The 18,105-nt window shown below is 38.3% G+C and overlaps 3 protein-coding genes across 5 annotated transcripts in view; 1 reads left to right on the forward strand and 2 right to left on the reverse strand.

Moving 5' to 3' along the window:
- LOC126779547 (serrate RNA effector molecule homolog) overlaps positions 1-18,105 on the forward strand; it is a 155,172-nt gene that overhangs the window by 60,874 nt on the left and 76,193 nt on the right. Inside the window, exon 12 of one of the 2 annotated variants that reach the window (XR_007670365.1) lies at positions 9,980-10,019. The exons of the other annotated variant lie outside the window; for it this stretch is intronic. The gene's annotated coding sequence lies outside the window, so the exon portion shown is untranslated. Of the gene's footprint in view, positions 1-9,979; positions 10,020-18,105 lie in introns of those variants that run through there. 2 annotated transcript variants of the gene reach the window in all.
- Positions 1-18,105, reverse strand: part of LOC126779491 (charged multivesicular body protein 7) — a 112,045-nt gene that overhangs the window by 27,361 nt on the left and 66,579 nt on the right. The window contains exon 12 of one of the 2 annotated variants that reach the window (XR_007670362.1): positions 604-646. The exons of the other annotated variant lie outside the window; for it this stretch is intronic. The gene's annotated coding sequence lies outside the window, so the exon portion shown is untranslated. Of the gene's footprint in view, positions 1-603; positions 647-18,105 lie in introns of those variants that run through there. 2 annotated transcript variants of the gene reach the window in all.
- LOC126779390 (zinc finger protein CG2199-like) lies at positions 5,755-17,782 on the reverse strand. Its single transcript, XM_050503313.1, has 11 exons — positions 17,651-17,782; positions 17,415-17,526; positions 12,494-12,601; positions 10,709-10,904; positions 10,066-10,178; positions 9,354-9,481; positions 8,631-8,766; positions 7,758-7,891; positions 6,903-7,035; positions 6,073-6,260; positions 5,755-5,823 (listed from the first exon to the last, which is right to left on the reverse strand). The coding sequence occupies exons 1-11, from the start codon at positions 17,780-17,782 to the stop codon at positions 5,755-5,757; spliced, it is 1,449 nt and encodes a 482-aa protein (XP_050359270.1).

The following is an 18,105-nucleotide window of genomic DNA, read 5'->3' on the forward strand; positions in this document are numbered from 1 at the left end:
ATCGTGAGGAAACCTGCATGTATCTAATTTCACTGAAATTCTGCCACATGTGTATTCCACCAACTCGCATTGGAGCAGCGTGGTGGAATAAGCTCTAAACCTTCGCCTCAAAAAGGGGGAGGTGGCCTTACCCAGCAGTGGGACATTCACAGGCTGTTACTGAGTTACTATGTACATTAGACACAAGAGCTAAGTACTATGACGTCTTTATACTTCTGTCCTAGAGAGTGTTAAAGCGGATGAAGCTACGAAGTTTAGCTACTTATATTTATTATACGAAAGCATATTTTATCAGAAAGTTCTAAAGTGCCAAGTTTTTCGTCGTTCTAAAGTCCAAAGTTGTCGTCTATGACATATGTAGAGTTTCTAATTTATATGTTTATAATATATATAATATAACTGCTGGTCTAGTGTCGTGATGTAAGGCCGCAGATCTGGATGTCCTGAGAACAATTCCCAGGTCGGGCCAATAAACGGTTATTGGGTTTTTCTATCAAAGAATTTTCAGTAGCAGCCCAGTCTGGAAGTGTGTACACTCCCGTGCCTCGGAACGCACGTAAAGCCGTTGGTCCCACGCCTGAACTCTTTCGGTCGTTTCGGATTGCCGTCCCATCGGATTATGAGAGTTAGGGAATAGAGAGTGCACCTGTGTTTGCGCACATACTCGTGCTCTATAATATCTCCTGCGTAGTTGGCTAATCTCTCTTGAGATTGGCTGCCGTGACCGAAATCTGTCTGGAGGACATTATTATTAAAACTCCGTATATATTTTGAAGCATATTTTTATGTATGTATAATTCTGTGCATGTACTTCTATTTGTATTGTTGATGATATCATTTTCAAATTACCGCTTTCACGGATATCTTTTTCGCCTTGACTACCAGTGAATACCTTCAGGCATTAATTCCTCATTTTGTTCCAACTGCATATTGAGGTGGTCAATAAATAAAATAAAATAAAATCTCCGAAACGCGCTGCATCTTCTGATATGTTTTGTATATATTAGTTTAGTTTCTTTTTTTAGTTAGGCGTTACAAAAACCTCTTCACATTTATAATTATATATTAATAAGAAGATGACTACGAGATTTTTTTGTGAAGCTCATATATTATTAATATCGGACACTTTCCTAATCACAAGATGGAAGGGGAAAAACCTAGCCTTATTCTCAAGATTGACGCCAGTTGGTGGCCGTAACCGTCTTTTTCTTCGAATTGACCTGTTCCTGTTCTCCCATGAGGTCACAGCGTCAGCAATTTTTCAGTCAGATGTCGGGAGTCTACTTAAGGGCAAACAATACGCGTGTTCTAACGACGCTTCTTTGTGGTGGAACCTCGGCTTAGGACACCGTCGACGTCAGAAAGAAGGACAGTTAGAGTGAAAGATGGGTTATAGTGGGGGATCTCGACCCCGGGATTGGCGTGCGTTAGCTCTCAATTGTCATCGGGGGCATTAATTTATTTTATCTTATTTGAAACAAACAGTACAATAATTATAAAACATTTATATAAAGAAATATCAAGATCATCAACAAATAAATTTTCCATTAGTACATAATTCATTACAAAGCAAATGAAAACCAGAAGTGTAAATTACTTGACTAAATTAACGATTAATTAATGTGAGTAACAATAAAAAAATAATATCAAACAATGATTATGAGGAATAAAAAATAAAAATATTAACTCAAAATTATAAACATTTATAATGGTAAAAAAATAATTATTATAATTTGTGTTTATAATTCAGCTCGTGCTTTACGGTGAATGAAAACATCGTGAGGAAACCTGCATGTGTCTAATTTCATTGAAATTCTGTCACATGTGTAATCCACGCATCCGCATTGGAGCAGCGTGGTGGAATAAGCTCCAAACCTTCTTCTCAAAAAAAAAAAAGGAGAGGAGGCCTCAGCCCAGCAATGGGACATTCACTGTTACTGTACTTACTGTATTATAATTTAGAATTAAAACTATTCATTCTTCATTATAATTAAAGACTGCTGATAAATCCTCTGCGTGTAAATAACGACGATGATGGCCATTTTCAGAATCGTAATCAAGTAGACTCATAAAATAACTTTTGAATCATCATGTTTGTACACATAGATAAATTAATACACGCACGCATGTGTGCGTGTCTAGACTTGGCGGTAGGCCTTTTGTAAGCCAGTCTAGGTCAGTACCACCCACTTTATGTACCATTACATTATGACCACATTCTTTTTTTTTTTTTTATATGCCCCGGGGTGGCAAATGACTCTACTCCACCTGATGGTAAGTGGTAGTAGAGTCCAAACGCGACGACGGCCAGTACAGTCGGGAAGAATGTTCTGTACTAGCCGTCCCCGCCTTGCCGGCCCGCAAGATGCCTCTTCACGCCTCGTTTGAAGGAACCCGGGTGGTAAGAGGAGGGGAACACGTGAGCTGGTAAGGAATTCCATTTTTTGGTAGTGCGACAAAGAAAGGAGTTGCCAAATTTCTTTGTGCGCGATGGAATTGATGTCACAGTTACGCGGTGACATCGAGAACCAGCTCGCGTGGACTTAAGAAGGAAGGGGGAAGCAGGAATTAGAGAGAATAATTCCTCAGAGCATTCTTGTACGAATAGGGGATCCCGCTGAGTGGGATAAAATGAGAATCTATGTATAATATATATTATTATTAAAGTCAATCACTATTTCAGCAAATAGAACACTTATTTTCTATACAATCATTCTGTTCGCAATACCGTTTTATAATTACAAAAGAAAATTACAACAAGTCCTTTTTTTTAAATATAACAAGCAGCCGGCTTGCACGTTCCCCGTATGTTTACTGGTGGTAGAGCTTTGTGCAAGCTCGTCTGGGTAGGTACCACCCACTCATCAGATATTCTACCGCAAAACAGCAATACTTGGTATTGTTGTGTTCCGGTTTGAAGGGTGAGTGAGCCAGTGTAATTACAGGCACAAGGGACATAACATCTTAGTTCCCAAGGTTGGTGGCGCATTGGTAATGTAAGCGATGGTTAACATTTCTTACAATGCCAATGTCTATGGGCGTTGCTGACCACTTACCATCAGATGGCCCATATGCTCATCCGCCTTCCTATTCTATAAAAAAAAATGTCATTCCGTGCCCATTCGTAATCGCCGTACCAAAACCTTCTAACTTCTCCTGACTTTAGTCTTCGCAGCTATCGCTTACGGCTCACCTCGATATCGCGCGTAACATCTATTTACATATATTATATTATACTAGCGGACCATTTTCATTTGGCGACATATTGTCAGCAGCGCCACCTACGGGCCCAATTGTGTCTTCAGGCTATCCAGGAACCCATTGAAATAATATACACAAAATCCCATCCAAATCGGTCAAGCCGTTTAGGTTAGGTAGTTTAGAGTTGGTGACAAACCCCCTTACACAAGAATAAGATTATTAAAGCTGTTTATTACGCTTTCACAGCTAGAACTGAACCGATTTGATGAAATTTGATATGAAGCAAGCTTGAACCCCGAGGAAGGGCATATGCTACTTTTTTCAACACCAACGTGTCCCCTTACATAACATGCGAAGCCGCGGGCGAACATTTGTTATCATTAAATAAAAAACATTTTTCGAAACAACAATATTTATTTCAAAACTACAATTAAACAAGGCCATTCTCGCAGACAACTTAAGTATTTTCCTCTTAAACAATACGATTTTACAGACAGACTAATTACCTATAAAGGAATATAATGACGCTTCTTATATCGTCAGCCTTTCTTTAATTAGTACGAGTTTCTTTACTTATTCGATATCGTTAACTGCAACTTGTATAGATTTACGATTACTATCACTACCTCGTTGGTCTAGTGGCTATAAGCAAGGCCACAGACCCGGAGGTCCTGGGTTCAGTTCCCAGGTCGGCCCAATAAAAAGTTATTGGGTTTTTCTGTCAGAAAACTGTCAATAGCAGCCCGGAATCTGGAAGTTGGAAGTGTGTACACACCCGTGGCCTGGAAAGCACGTAAAGCCGTTGGTCCTGCGGCTGAACTCTTTCCGGTCGTGTCGGATTGCCGTCCCATTGGATTATGAGAGTTAAGGAATAGTGAGTGCACCTGTGTTCGCGCACACACTTGTGCACTATAATATCTCCTGTGCAGTTGGCTAATCTTTCTTGAGAATGGCCGCCGTGGCCGAAGTCGGTCTGGAGGGCATTATTATTACTGTCACTAGATGGCGCTAATTCTACAAACAAATCGTCACTTTACCGCAATCGAATCGAAGCGTTATCGTTGCCGTTTTTCCGTTTTCCTATTGTTTAATTTAATTATCGACTATTGGTATAAATGTTAACAATTAAGTTTGGTTTAGACGTAAGATCATGTAACAATTCCATATAAAACTACCTAAAATTAGTAATTAAGGAGATTTATAAATATTTTACATTAATAATATATTTATTTTATTTTGTTTCCTCATATTTCATTCGATTTTGTTATAATTTATAAATTAGAATGCAAAATGTAAATATTCTTCTGTCAAGTGGTAACTGTCTTTTTAATATTTGTAAGTTGGCAACACGGTATTTTTAAAATAGGCGGTAAAAAGAGTTGTAAACATGTAAGGATTTAATAAATCGCTGCCGAGTTGGATGTTTTTTTTTTTAATTTATAAACAGTATCGTCCACGCGCCACTTCCGTCTACCATAATAAGTATACGTTAACATCATATCGGTCGGTTCCGATATATATATAGAAATGTCAAAGTTGGATTGGAATGGAATTAACGTAGCATAAGCGTTATCGTTTAGTGGAATTGTTTGTTTTCATTCAATACAAATCGGAATCAACGTCACCGATATCGAATACGTAAAAAAAACCGCATCTAGTCCGAATTAGAAACAATGAATGGAAACTTATTTTGTTATGATTTAAGCTTAATGACAGTTCTCGAGCGAAGTAACGTCAGCAAAAAAATCTTGAAACAATAATTATCAACTCTGGCAATACCAAAAGGGGCTTATTATTTTAGCAGATTATGTCTATGTATGTATATTAGATGTTTGCATGTACGTTTGATAATATACAAAGAATAATTTCGCGTGATTTACTTTTCAAAATTTCAACATCAATTTCAACTCTTACGATTAATTACTAAAACAATCGTACACTTATTTCTCTTGTATAATACACTAAAAAATCAAAGAAATCAAAACGAGTAACAACTCGTCCTATCGTCTCGTCATTGCTGACGGTACCGTGCGGGCCGCGCGTTCCTCAGTTCCAAAAGATCACATATACCATTCTGATCACGCACTTATTATAACAAAACCTGCTGCTCTCCGTTTGTGGTCTGATAACATCGTTAGGAGAAATACATAATATCACTCGATGGTAGGGTTTTGTGTAAGGCCGTCTTGGTACATACCATCCACTCATCACATACTCTACCACCAAATAGCAATAATTAGTATTGCTGAGTTCTTATTTGAATGGTGAGTGAGTCAGTATAACTAACAAGCACAAAGGAAAACATCTTAGTTCCCAAGTTAGGAATGGTTAATATCGCCGATGTGGCAGTGTTGAATATTTATCATCAGGCAGCCCATCCGCCGTCCACCATCTATGTAATAAAAAAAAACCAACTACAGATAACCAGATATCCAAATTATATAAACGTAAATATACACGCAAGCACAATTCTTCTACCGAGTCCTTTAAACCCAATTACTCATGGTGACGCTTTCCAAACGACAGATCTGTCCTTGAATCTATGATCTACATCTAGAATCCTACACAGACTTCGTGTTCCACTTGAATGTGACGCGTCCAATCATCGACCGATTGGAAAAGCTGGAAGAAAAAGAGAATCTTCTGAAAACCATTTTAATGCAAAGTTAATTGACCTCAATATATCATATTGCCGTTGCAATATGATATATTTGTTTATTGGTTTTATTTGTTTGTTGGTTGGAATATGTCAAATCTTTAAAAATTTGTGAATTGTCTACGAACTCATCCCGTCATCTATTAAGGTCTACGTCAGTTAACTCAGAGACACAGACATAGACCATAATAATTATATATAAGTGAGAGCCCCACCTGCGCGCAGTACTCGCACGGCAGCAGCTCGTGTCCGTGCGCGGCGACGTGCGCGCGCAGGCGCTCGGGCGGCACGCGCGCGCCGCACGTGTCGCACACGAGCTCCGTCTCGCTCGCACACTTGCCCGCCGACGCGGACGGCGCCGGCGGCTTGCGCTTCGGCTCGCGCGGCTCGTAGTACGGACACGCTGGACAATGCGTGCAATCTAATACTTCTATTCAACATTGACCGAATTGAATCGGTTTATTTGGGGTTACCCACTAAAACCACTGCTGTGGTTGGCACGGATCGGAGGGGTTGCGTGATCGGGTCGATATAATAACGTAAATTTATTTAAGTTAAGAACAAATAAAAGCTGTTTTTGTCATTAATATTCTTATCGTTTTTTTTTGTCGTTCTACTTTTTAAATTACTTTATTTTATATACTTTAATACTTGCTAAATAACTTGGTCTGGTTAGGTTCACTCCATGTTTCAATGTTAAAGTGGAAACTTTGTTGGCTTATGTGAGACTTATTTTGTTATCAAATGTTTATGTGTTATATTATGCTGTATGTTTCCCAAATAAATAAATAAATAAAATAATGCTTACGCAGCCCCCCCGTGCTGTGGTCATCTCGTGGCTCGACCGAGTTCACATCGTGCATCCACGGCTCTAAGGCCCTATCTTTTAAGCCCAGGATCTGACTCTCCACATAACTATTCTAAGTAATGGGACATCTTACCTAACGTTATAGTAATATAAAGGTAAATCTATTAAAATGGTAATGGTAAAAAGGGGGGGCCTCGTAACTAACCCACGTTGCTTGCAAACGTTCTCTATACTCACTCCCATGTCCGACGTGCGTCTTGTAGAACGTCACGAGCACTTTGTCGAGGGTCTCGGTGACGATCATGTGAGCGGGGCACGCCTTACCCGTCTTGTATATCTGACGCTCGGGGGCTGGACGCTTACCTTTGCCCTTTGGAATAAAGTTGCTACAATGTACTTGGTAATTAAATAAATATAGCAAAGATATTTATTATGAAAATGTTTGGTAAGTGTGTGGGGGTGTGTGTGCGTGCGCGCTTGTGTGTGCGTTTGAGTGTGTTCCCCGAAAAAAGCTAAAATAAATATGGCATACATACATGTGAATTTCGTTTTCTATAATAAATCATCAATTATTATAAATGCCCAAATAAGACACCCTCTTCACACCATCTGGTGAACCAACGTTCAACGTCACAACAACAACCCTGGTTAACAAGATATAATAATGTTGCCGGATGATTATTTTCTCCAAACCAATTGATCACGCAAATCGCCACATCTGATAAACGTAGGTCCCTATTATAAACCTGGTTCTCTTAAATATAATAGCTTACACGTAGCGTGGTTGGTTAGATACTTGCCTTTCACGCCGAAGGTTGTGGGTTCGATTCCCACCCAGGACAGACATTTGTGTGCATGAACTATTTATCCCGAGTCTGGGTGTAATTATCTATATAAGAATGTATTTACAAAAGAAAAGTAGTATATGTAGTATACCAGTTGTCTGGTTTCCATAGTACGAGCTCTGCTTAGTTTGGGATCAGATGGCCGCGTGTGAATAATGTCCCAGGATATTATTATTATTAGTATAGCATAGCAGTGTGAGTTAAATAATTCTTACCTCATCACGTCATCAGTGGAAAGCGTCATTACCTGATACACGTATATCCCAGACTGGCTGCACATGTAGTGGGACCGGACGCCCTCGATCGTCTGCTTGCTTGCAGTCGTTTTCCGGAAACGAAACTTCGTCTCCTCTTGGATAGCGCTTTTGTACATCATAAAGTCTATGGCAATAATTTCTCATTAAAATAAGCAAGTTGTACAAATTGTACAACAGTAGTTACGTTATATGTTATATGCAGACATTAAAGAAAAGTTTTTTTTAATAGGTAGGTGGACGAGCAAATTGGCCACATGATAGTCACCAACGCGCATAGACATTGGCGTTGTAAGAAATGTTAACCATCGCTTACATCGCCAATGCGCCAACAACCTTGGGAACCTCTATAATTGGTATAAGTAAGAGCATGTGAAGTTCCCACTGCTGGGCTAAAGTTTTCTCTTTTTTCAAAATCGGTTTGTGTATATTTTTTTTATTTTTTTTTTATAGAATAGGAATGATGGTAAAAAGGTCACCAAACGCCCTTAGACATTGGCATTGTAAGAAATGTCAACCATCGCTTACATAGCCAATGCGCCACCAACCTTGGGAACTAAGATTCTATGCCCCTTGTGCCTGTAATTACACTGGCTCACTCACCCTTTAAACCGGAACACAACAATACCAAGTACTGCTGTTTTACGGTAGAATATCTGATGAGTGGGTGGTACCTACCCAGACGAGCTTGCACAAAGCCCTACCACCAGTAAAATGAGTATGAGTCCACCAGCGCGTACTGGACCAGTAAGGTGGGATAGACTCGATCAAACACGATTTCAAGAGTAAAGAAGTCCTTAGTCTTGCAGTGGCATATTTGTAGGCTGACACCTGAAGGCATCCTATAAAAGCGAAGCTATCCTTACCATCCATCGAGCTGAACTCGAGCTGTTCCACTTGCTCCGTCACGTGGTGCCGCTGGTTGAGATGAGCGCTGAAGTTCGCTCCGTAGCTCACGCGCTCAGAGCACAGTGGACAAAAGAACGCTTTACGTTTCTCTACCTAATTACAATTTATATTTAAATCACACAGCAATAAACATTACTGGCCTTAGTAATAAACGTTGTTTAGCGGGTGTATTATTTAAAGACATTGCATCTCTTTCTTTTATCATTGATTTGACATTCAAAAGAAGGAGATAGCAGTTACAACACAATTTCCACTTCCAGACACCGGGCTGCTATTGAGTCTTCGACAGAACTGCTGGGAATATGTCAAAACTATAAAAAGTACTAAAAATTGTCTATGATCTCTTCACGATCTATCTTTCATAAGTATTGACAGTCCGCCTCAAGGCCGCGTGCGAGCAAGGTCTATGTCACTGAACTGATGTTGATGAAATTTGCTATGGAGCAAGCTGGAACCCTAAGGAAGTTAGGGCATAGCCTACTTTTTCAAATCGAACACCTATTGGCATCTTCTACACCGTTTTATGGATCACCACGACAAGCATACCAATTGGCATAGCTAGCTTCAAAAATACAAACAGAATCACCCAAGACAGAAAAGACCAAACTTCAACTGGCTCGACACGGGAGCTCCTGGACCAAAGAGGCAGTCAAAATACTATAGTAATAAACGAATCAAACCTCAAAACCATGAGCCTTCCACAGGTGATTGTTCAGGATCTGCTTCTGGCTGAAGTCACGTCCGCAAATGTGACATTTCTTTCGATCACGTGACGAATACTTCGGCGCGTGGTCGTTACAGAGTTTCACTGTTCGTGGGGAGAAGTGACGTACATCGAATATACATTTTACACTTTCAGAAATTGTTTCACTAAGACCTGATGTTTCGCCAGAATTTTGCCAGTTGTAGTAGTAATTGAGATCGTGTTGAGATCTCTTCCAGGCAACCAACGGCGGAAGAAATTACTCATAGGATATGACGTAGTTGGTAATATATATATAATTAGCTGAAGGATAGGCCCCAGGGGCGCGTGTCTTTAACTGTGACGTCAGAGTGACGGTTCCGTGTGGCCGTGTGTGAATAATGTATATTATTATTATTACTTATATGTTTGTCTTTATAGATAAAACAGCAATACTTGATATTGTTGTGTTCCGGTTTGAAGGGTAAGTGAGCCAGTGTAATTACAGGCACAAGGGACATAAAATCTTAGTTCCCAAAGTTGGTGGCGCATTGGCTATAAGCGATGGTTGACATTTCTTACAATGCCAATGTCTAAGGGCGTTTGGTGACCATTTACCATCAGGTGGCCCATATGCTCGTCCACCTTCCTATTCTATAAAAAAATAATAATATATATATGTGTGTATGTATAGAATTATAAATTCATACATCCATGCTTCATCCTCAGATGCGTGAAACAAGCCTTCTTGCTGTTGTACACGTTGTCGCAGAAGTGACACGCGTACTGACGTCCATCCGTTTCGGTGTTCGGATTGTGACACCTAACAATGCGAAAAATAACACCACATGTATCCAATTTGTACTAATCACAATATTGTATGGCTTATAGAAGGATTACTGCTGTGTGTGCTCACGGGTGTGCGAATGTGTCCTATTCTCAGAAGTTACTTTTGTATCGGTTCCAGTCCAAAACAAATGATTTTAAACGCATGTATATATCGACTTAAATACCAAAGATATCGTTTTCTTTTCAAATTCATTATAGAGCCGAGATAATCTAGTAAAAAGAACACATTTAAGCGCAGCACAAATGGCTTTACGTGCTATCCGAGGCACGTAGAATAAATCACTCAAGTACGAGATATGGTAACGATATGCTGAGTTTAGTGATACTGAGAATTTCCAACAACAATCCAATCCAACATCTCTTTACTGTCTCGACACGGGATGCTTTATATGGATGCTATGTAGTGATGACAAACATCTAACTGTCAGAGCTTAAGAGGGGGGGGGGGGGGAGGTCAAATGGGAGTAAGATAAAGTGTTTGTAAATTAAATGCAAATGACATACCTATTGAAATGATCAGCCAAATCTCTCAATGAAGCTCCGCACAAGTTACACTCGCGGACCTTCCGTCCTGTACGAGGTTCGAGGCCGTGCACCAAACGAATGTGGTGGTGGATCCCCTCCACGGTGGTGAGCTGCAGGTTGCAATATATGCAAGTCGTCTCATCGAGCGCCTCGATCTCGTGTTCCTCGTCCATGTCTTATATATATGTAATAAGACAATTCATCACTGTTACCGCTCCGTGCTAAGCAACTAAGTTACATATGTCTGCCGATAAGCTGTTCTGTCGTGTGGCAGAATTTATAACTTAATATATATAATTCTTCTGTACGTGTGTTTACAGTACAATATACTGTTAATGTCCCATTGTTGAGCTAAGGCCTCCTCTCCCTTTTGAGGAGAAGGTTTGGAGCTTATTCCATCACGCTGCTCCAATGCGAGTTGGTAAAATACACATGTGGCATAATTTCAGTGAAATCAGACACATGCAGGTTTCCGCACGATGTTTTCCTTTACCATCGAGCACGAGATGAATTATAAATACAAATAAGCACATGAAAATTCAGTGGTGCTTGCCCGGGCTTGAACCCACGATCATCGGTTAAGATTCACGCGTTCTAACCACTAGGCCATCTTCTTTGAGATTTGTATGGTTTGAAAACAATTAGACCCGGTATCTGTGCTGTCGGTATGTCACCAAATAAAAAAAAATCTGTATGGCAGCACGACGTCTTCCGGGTCCGCTAGTATATATAAAATAATAGTGTTTGGGGGAAGGAGATGGTGGTAGGTACAAAAAAGTAGCCTATATCCTTCCTTGGGGTTCAAGCTTTCTTCATAACCGAATTTCATCAAAATCGGTTCAGTGGTTTAGCCGTGAAAGTGTAACAGACAGACAGATATACTTTCGCATTTATAATATTAATAGAGATAAAATATATTACAGTAAAATTTTCTTTAAAATTTCTTTTGTGAATTGACATTCGAAAGAAGAACACGGAATTGTTATAACCAATGACTAGCTAAACAACGTGTTAAGGATAAAGCATAATTCTTATTGTATGTCACTAGATGGCGTTCGTTAATTGCTTGAGATTCCTAAATCGCGCTGTCTAAGTTTTTTGTTGATAGTACGTATACTAATTGTCAATGTTACACGATTGCTCCACCTAGAGTCAGGCGTTCAATGCACGTGTCCTGGACGATAAGTCTTTATCATATCATATCATAGCATAACTGTCGCAAACGTTCCTTTCGAAGGGCAGACACTATAATCAACACACATACACCATCCGCCGGCGGAAACGAGGTCCCCGGCTAGTGATGTCAAGAAACCGGTGGTGAAATAGTATGGTGCTTCGTACAGGAGTACTTCCCACCCCACTCTAAGAATGGACGTCACGCATAGCCCGAGACGGCTCAAATTTCAAGGCGGAGTCTTGTACTCGCCACAACGCCCGGTGACGTTGTAAAGGCCAGTAGGGCCAACAGCGTACATTTACATACACAGAAAAAAAATACACAATATAATCAAATTTTATAAAACTTTCATGGACATTGAAATATAGTTCTTATATCGTTCATCATTTCGGGCGTTGATAAACACGTTTATAAGTAAGACTGTAAAAGATTTTAGATTATTATATTGATAATTTAGGGGCTGCTCAAAGTTAAGTAGCGCTCAACTAAATGTTTGATTCGAGGTAATTTTCAGTATTCGGCCGTAAAAGAACAATTTACAAATTCCACCAAGTCTATCTCACAAATTATATTATGTAATATCATACCTTCGTCATTATCGTCGTTATCATCTACAGACTTCCTGGCGATAGATTTACTCGATTTACCCTGAGCTTCATCAGCTTCGAGGATAGCTTCGTCGAGGTATTCTTCGTCTAACGATAAATCAAATATTATATACACATAAATAACATGCTTTTTCCCACTTCTGGGCGAAGACATCTCCTCTTGTGAAGTAGTTTTGAGCTCATTTCATCCGAGATTTGCAAGTTCACTTACGAGATTAATTATAAACTCAATACGAATGGGTTTGAACACGTAATCTTCGATTGCGTCACGTGTTCTGACCACTGGACTATCGGTACTCAAGGTTTTATATACTTATAATAATACCGCTCATAATTGTAATGTTTGTGGTAAAATATATGAAATACATAATTATTTATTATAATGTAATAAATACCTTCTCCTCTAAAAGGGAGAGGAGGCCTTAGCCCAGCAGTGGGAAATTTACAGGCTGTTACCGTACCGTATAAATACAGAGTTCCTAGGGAAGCATATAAATAATAGACTTTTTTTTTTTTTATAGAATAGGAAGGCGGACGAGCATATGGGTCACCTGATGGTAAGTGGTCACCAACGCTCTTAGACATTGGCATTGTAAGAAATGTCAACCATCGCTTACATATCCAATGCGCCACCAACCTTGGGAACTAAGATTTTATGTCCCTTGTGCCTTTAATTACACTGGCTCACTCACCCTTCAAACCGGAACACAACAATATCAAGTATTGCTGTTTTGCGGTAGAATATCTGATGAGTGGGTGGTACCTACCCAGACGAGCTTGCACAAAGCCCTACCACCAGTACTTCAATTATGTCGGTTAAATATCGAAATACAATTTGAAATACAAATTACTTTATCAAATCCCACCTCTACTGGCTAAAGCAATGTGTTGTATGCATGTTTATCAATAACCTAACTTCAAAACCTATAAGATAATTTGATATGTATGATAGCTTAATACGTCTTGCTTGATCTTGATATCCTTATGACATGTACCATACATGTCATAAGGATAAAAAATCATTAAATTTAAAAAAAAAACCGCTGAATAATGAAGAATAATTATTTGAGTTATTTTTTATCTGGTTTTCATCGTCCCCGTTTGAGAAGGTGATAGATACGCTGTTCTCTATAACTAACGTGTTTGCAAAAATATCATCATAATTACTGGTGGTAGGGCTTTGTGCAAGCTCGTCTGCGTAGGTACCACCCACTCATCAGATATTCTACCGCTAAACAGCAGTGCTTGGTATTGTTGTGTACCGGTTTGAAGGGTGAGTGAGTTAGTGTAACTACAGGCACAAGGGACATAACATCTCAGTTACCAAGGTTGGCGGCGCATTGGCGATGTAAGCGATGGTTAACATTTCTTACAATGCCAATGTCTATGGGCGTTGGTGACATTAGGTCACCATAAAAACTATCGTTTGAGTAGTTAATACGTGAAAACTTAACAAACAAACCCACGTTCGCATTCATAATTACTAATAACTAAAGATGAACATTTGTTTGTAGGTTTTAACAGTTAGTGGCTCTCCAACTCTAACTCTACTCTTGGACACATTCGCCGAGCATTTGATCGTTCTAATTGCACTCGTGTTTTCACACGCCTGCGCACTTGAATAATCAGCACGACCAAATCAGTACAGTACAGTAACAGCCTGTGAATGTCCCACTGCTGGGCTAAGGCCTTCTCTCCTTTTTTGAGGAGAAGATTTGGAGCTTATTCCACCACGCTGCACCAATGCGGGTTGGTGGAATACACATGTGGCAGAATTTCAGTGAAATTTGACACACGCAGGTCCCTTCACGATGCTTTCCTTCACCGTCAAGCACAAGATGAATTATAAACGCAAATTAAGCACAAGAAAATTCAGTGGTGCTTGCTCGGGTTTGAACCCACCATCATCGGTTAAGATTCACGCGTTCTAACCACTGGCCATTACCATTTTGGCCAAATCACCAATGGGAAATTATTTACACGTAACACCCCGTCTTGTTGCTTCTATTTAAGAGTATACAGGGTTACAGGGTAATACGTCACGATCCTTTTAAAGGGTTATAGTTCAGGACAATAGCTATCAAATGACCCCCAAAATGCTTATGCAAAAGTGTATCGTTTACGAGTTATTAATTTTTAATATTTTTTTTATTTAAAGGATGTTTAAGATTCTAAAATTCAATAAAAAAAAATCAACGTATTTTCCCTATTTTTTTTTGTATTTCTTGCTAGGGTACATCCTAGTTAATAATAACCAGTTATAAAACAAAAACAATCTTCAAGCATTTTTAAATTACAGATCCAAAACTGTACAACTTTTCGATTTTTAATTTTGATTCTTTAAGTTACTCGCAATTTTTTTGTAAAAATCACTATGGCTCTTATCGTGCGGATCATTTTAAAAACATCTGCGTTTCCTTAGCTATCCATCGGTACATAAAAAGTACAGTAACAATCATAAACTCAGGAGAAAATTAGATAACAAAGAGACCAGGTAGGAAATTCTAAGAAATGCTATTGTTAAGAAATTAAATCTGGATCAAAGACAAAAGGACCTCAATGCAAAGTAGTTAAAGATTATTTTTAATAGGGGTAATAGGTAAAAAAGGAGAGATAAACCAGAGCTGTCATTGCAATTTTTAATTTAAATCAAAAACAAAATACTTAATCTTTTTAGTTACTCCATACTTTCGAAATTACACTGTTTATTATTCATAATTCGTGTTCAAAATGAGATCCCCTATTTCGTATACAAATACGCATTCTTTTTCTTAATTCACTTTTTACTACAACACTACTCAAGCTATGTCGAATAGAATTTGCAGCATTCATTATTCTTGTTTTGAGTTCTTCAATTGTTTCTACTGGTGAAACATCATAAACCAGGCTTTTCATATGCCCCCAGACATAATAGTCCATCGGAGTCAAATCTGGACTTCTCGCTGGCCATGGGATTGGTCCTCCTCTGCCAATCCATCTATTACGATAATTGCTGTCTAGCCACTGTCTTACGTACATTCGAAAGTGTGCGGGGCAACCATCATGCTGGAATATCATTCTCTGCCTAATTTCAGCGAAACATTTTCGAGTAACTCATGCAGGATTTCTCTAAGCAAGCTTTCATAACTTTCACCATTTAAGTTATCAGGTAGGAAATGTGGCCCAATAAGATTATCATTGATAATCCCCATTCAGACGTTTACCGAGAAACGTCTTTGGGAACCGCTTAATCGCTTTTTGTGAGGGTTTCCCTGTTCTTTTTGAGACCAATATCGAATATTGTGGTAGTTAGTAATACCATCTTTGTCAAACTTTGACTCGTCTGTCCATAAAATTTTTCTCAAAAAATTGGGATTTTCTGCATCACAGTGTAGCATAAATCGGCAAAAATCTAAACGTCTTGCAGGATCTCCTTCTTCAATCACGTGTACGGGTGTGTAATGATAGGGATACAATCCAGCCGCGTGGACAGTAAACCAGACTCTCCATTGAGATACGCCCAGTCGGTTTGCCACAATATTGGTGGAAACTGTAGGGTCCTCTCGAAAATGACGAATAATTACATCTTCTTCATCTGGAGAACGGACACGAGGGCGTCCGGAATCAGATTGTCTCCTTTGCACGCGACCAGTTTCTCTAATTCGACGATACAAACCAATAAAGACACTATTGTCAGGTGTCCGGCGATCCGGAAATCGACGATTATACTCACGACGAGCAGCTGCGGCACCACATTCACCGTTACAATATCCATAGCAAAATAAGATGTCAGCGTATTCCTCATTAGAGTACGGACGACGAGAAGAATTTTGTTCTGCAGCCATAATAGTCCTTTTTACGCGCCAAGTTATCATAAACACAAATCACAAATTCCTTTTAGCTAGCCGAGTCACGAAGTTGTAAGAAACAGAGTCCAGTAAACGAAGCGGTTTTTTTCAAAAATTTAAGAGATCAATATTCACTAAAGCGCGTCCACACTATACGAGCAGTGCAAGTACAGTGAGTATTATGTACCCCGACAAGGTTTTATTACTCTTATTCCTAAAAGAAATGAGATAAAAGGAAATTAGAAAAAATGACGGTAAATTCAAAGGAATTGATAATAGTATTCCACAAACAGCTCTGGTTTATCTCTCCTTTTTTACCTATTACCCCTATTAAAAATAATCTTTAACTACTTTGCATTGAGGTCCTTTTGTCTTTGATCCAGATTTAATTTCTTAACAATAGCATTTCTTAGAATTTCCTACCTGGTCTCTTTGTTATCTAATTTTCTCCTGAGTTTATGATTGTTACTGTACTTTTTATGTACCGATGGATAGCTAAGGAAACGCAGATGTTTTTAAAATGATCCGCACGATAAGAGCCATAGTGATTTTTACAAAAAAATTGCGAGTAACTTAAAGAATCAAAATTAAAAATCGAAAAGTTGTACAGTTTTGGATCTGTAATTTAAAAATGCTTGAAGATTGTTTTTGTTTTATAACTGGTTATTATTAACTAGGATGTACCCTAGCAAGAAATACAAAAAAAAATAGGGAAAATACGTTGATTTTTTTTTATTGAATTTTAGAATCTTAAACATCCTTTAAATAAAAAAAATATTAAAAATTAATAACTCGTAAACGATACACTTTTGCATAAGCATTTTGGGGGTCATTTGATAGCTATTGTCCTGAACTATAACCCTTTAAAAGGATCGTGACATATTACCCTGTAACCCTGTATACCTGATTATTTTATCCCCGAGAGAATTGAAATCATATTTCTACTTTCTAACATTCTCGTCATCATTTTACGCGGTCATTAAAATATATAGGTACTTATTTATTAAGGTAATAGGTATTAGGTTTATTTATTTATAAGTCTTGTGTAAATAAAATAATTATTTAGTAATTACCTTTGATTGTTTGTAGTGTATCGATCGTTTTAATTGTTTGACTTTTAAATGTATTCGCTTTCTCCAACTTTTCGACGCAATTGGTGCATATATATTTGAAATAGTTTGACACCTAAAATAATTAATATATAAAATAATCTTAGTTATAAATAATCACCTAAAAAGCACGCAAAGATAATATAGAATTATTTAAACAAAAAGTCAAACATAATTTTCAATTATATTAAAAAACTAACCTTCACATCAAAGCAGGTTTCAAGCATTTGCCCGTATGTTTCTTCATTATTTGCATAAGCAACAAATAGGTCGCATAAATCATTAGTATTCATGCAACTAATACAACCTACAAATTCGTCTTCTTCCTCCATATTTAGCCTTTTCGTGAACTTTTTAACAAGGAGTTCGTCGCTCTGTTTAGATTTCGAACTCCCCGCGTTTGTTTGACAGAAGAAGATCATTTCGTCCTAAAAAAAATAAGAAAAATGTATATTATTGTTTTTTTTTTCAACTTTATTTATTAAAATAATATATACATACAATATAATTTATGTAATGTATGATTCTTTATTTTTGGCGTTTGCTATTTTTCTTTTAAGATAACATTTTTATGGTTTTTTTTATCTGTGCAGTATTAATACTAATGTTGTTCGTCATCGTTTATTACCCTTTTTTATTTATTGCTCTGTAATCA

This window comes from Nymphalis io, chromosome 29, assembly GCF_905147045.1.
Source record: "Nymphalis io chromosome 29, ilAglIoxx1.1, whole genome shotgun sequence".
Taxonomy (NCBI): domain Eukaryota; kingdom Metazoa; phylum Arthropoda; class Insecta; order Lepidoptera; family Nymphalidae; genus Nymphalis; species Nymphalis io.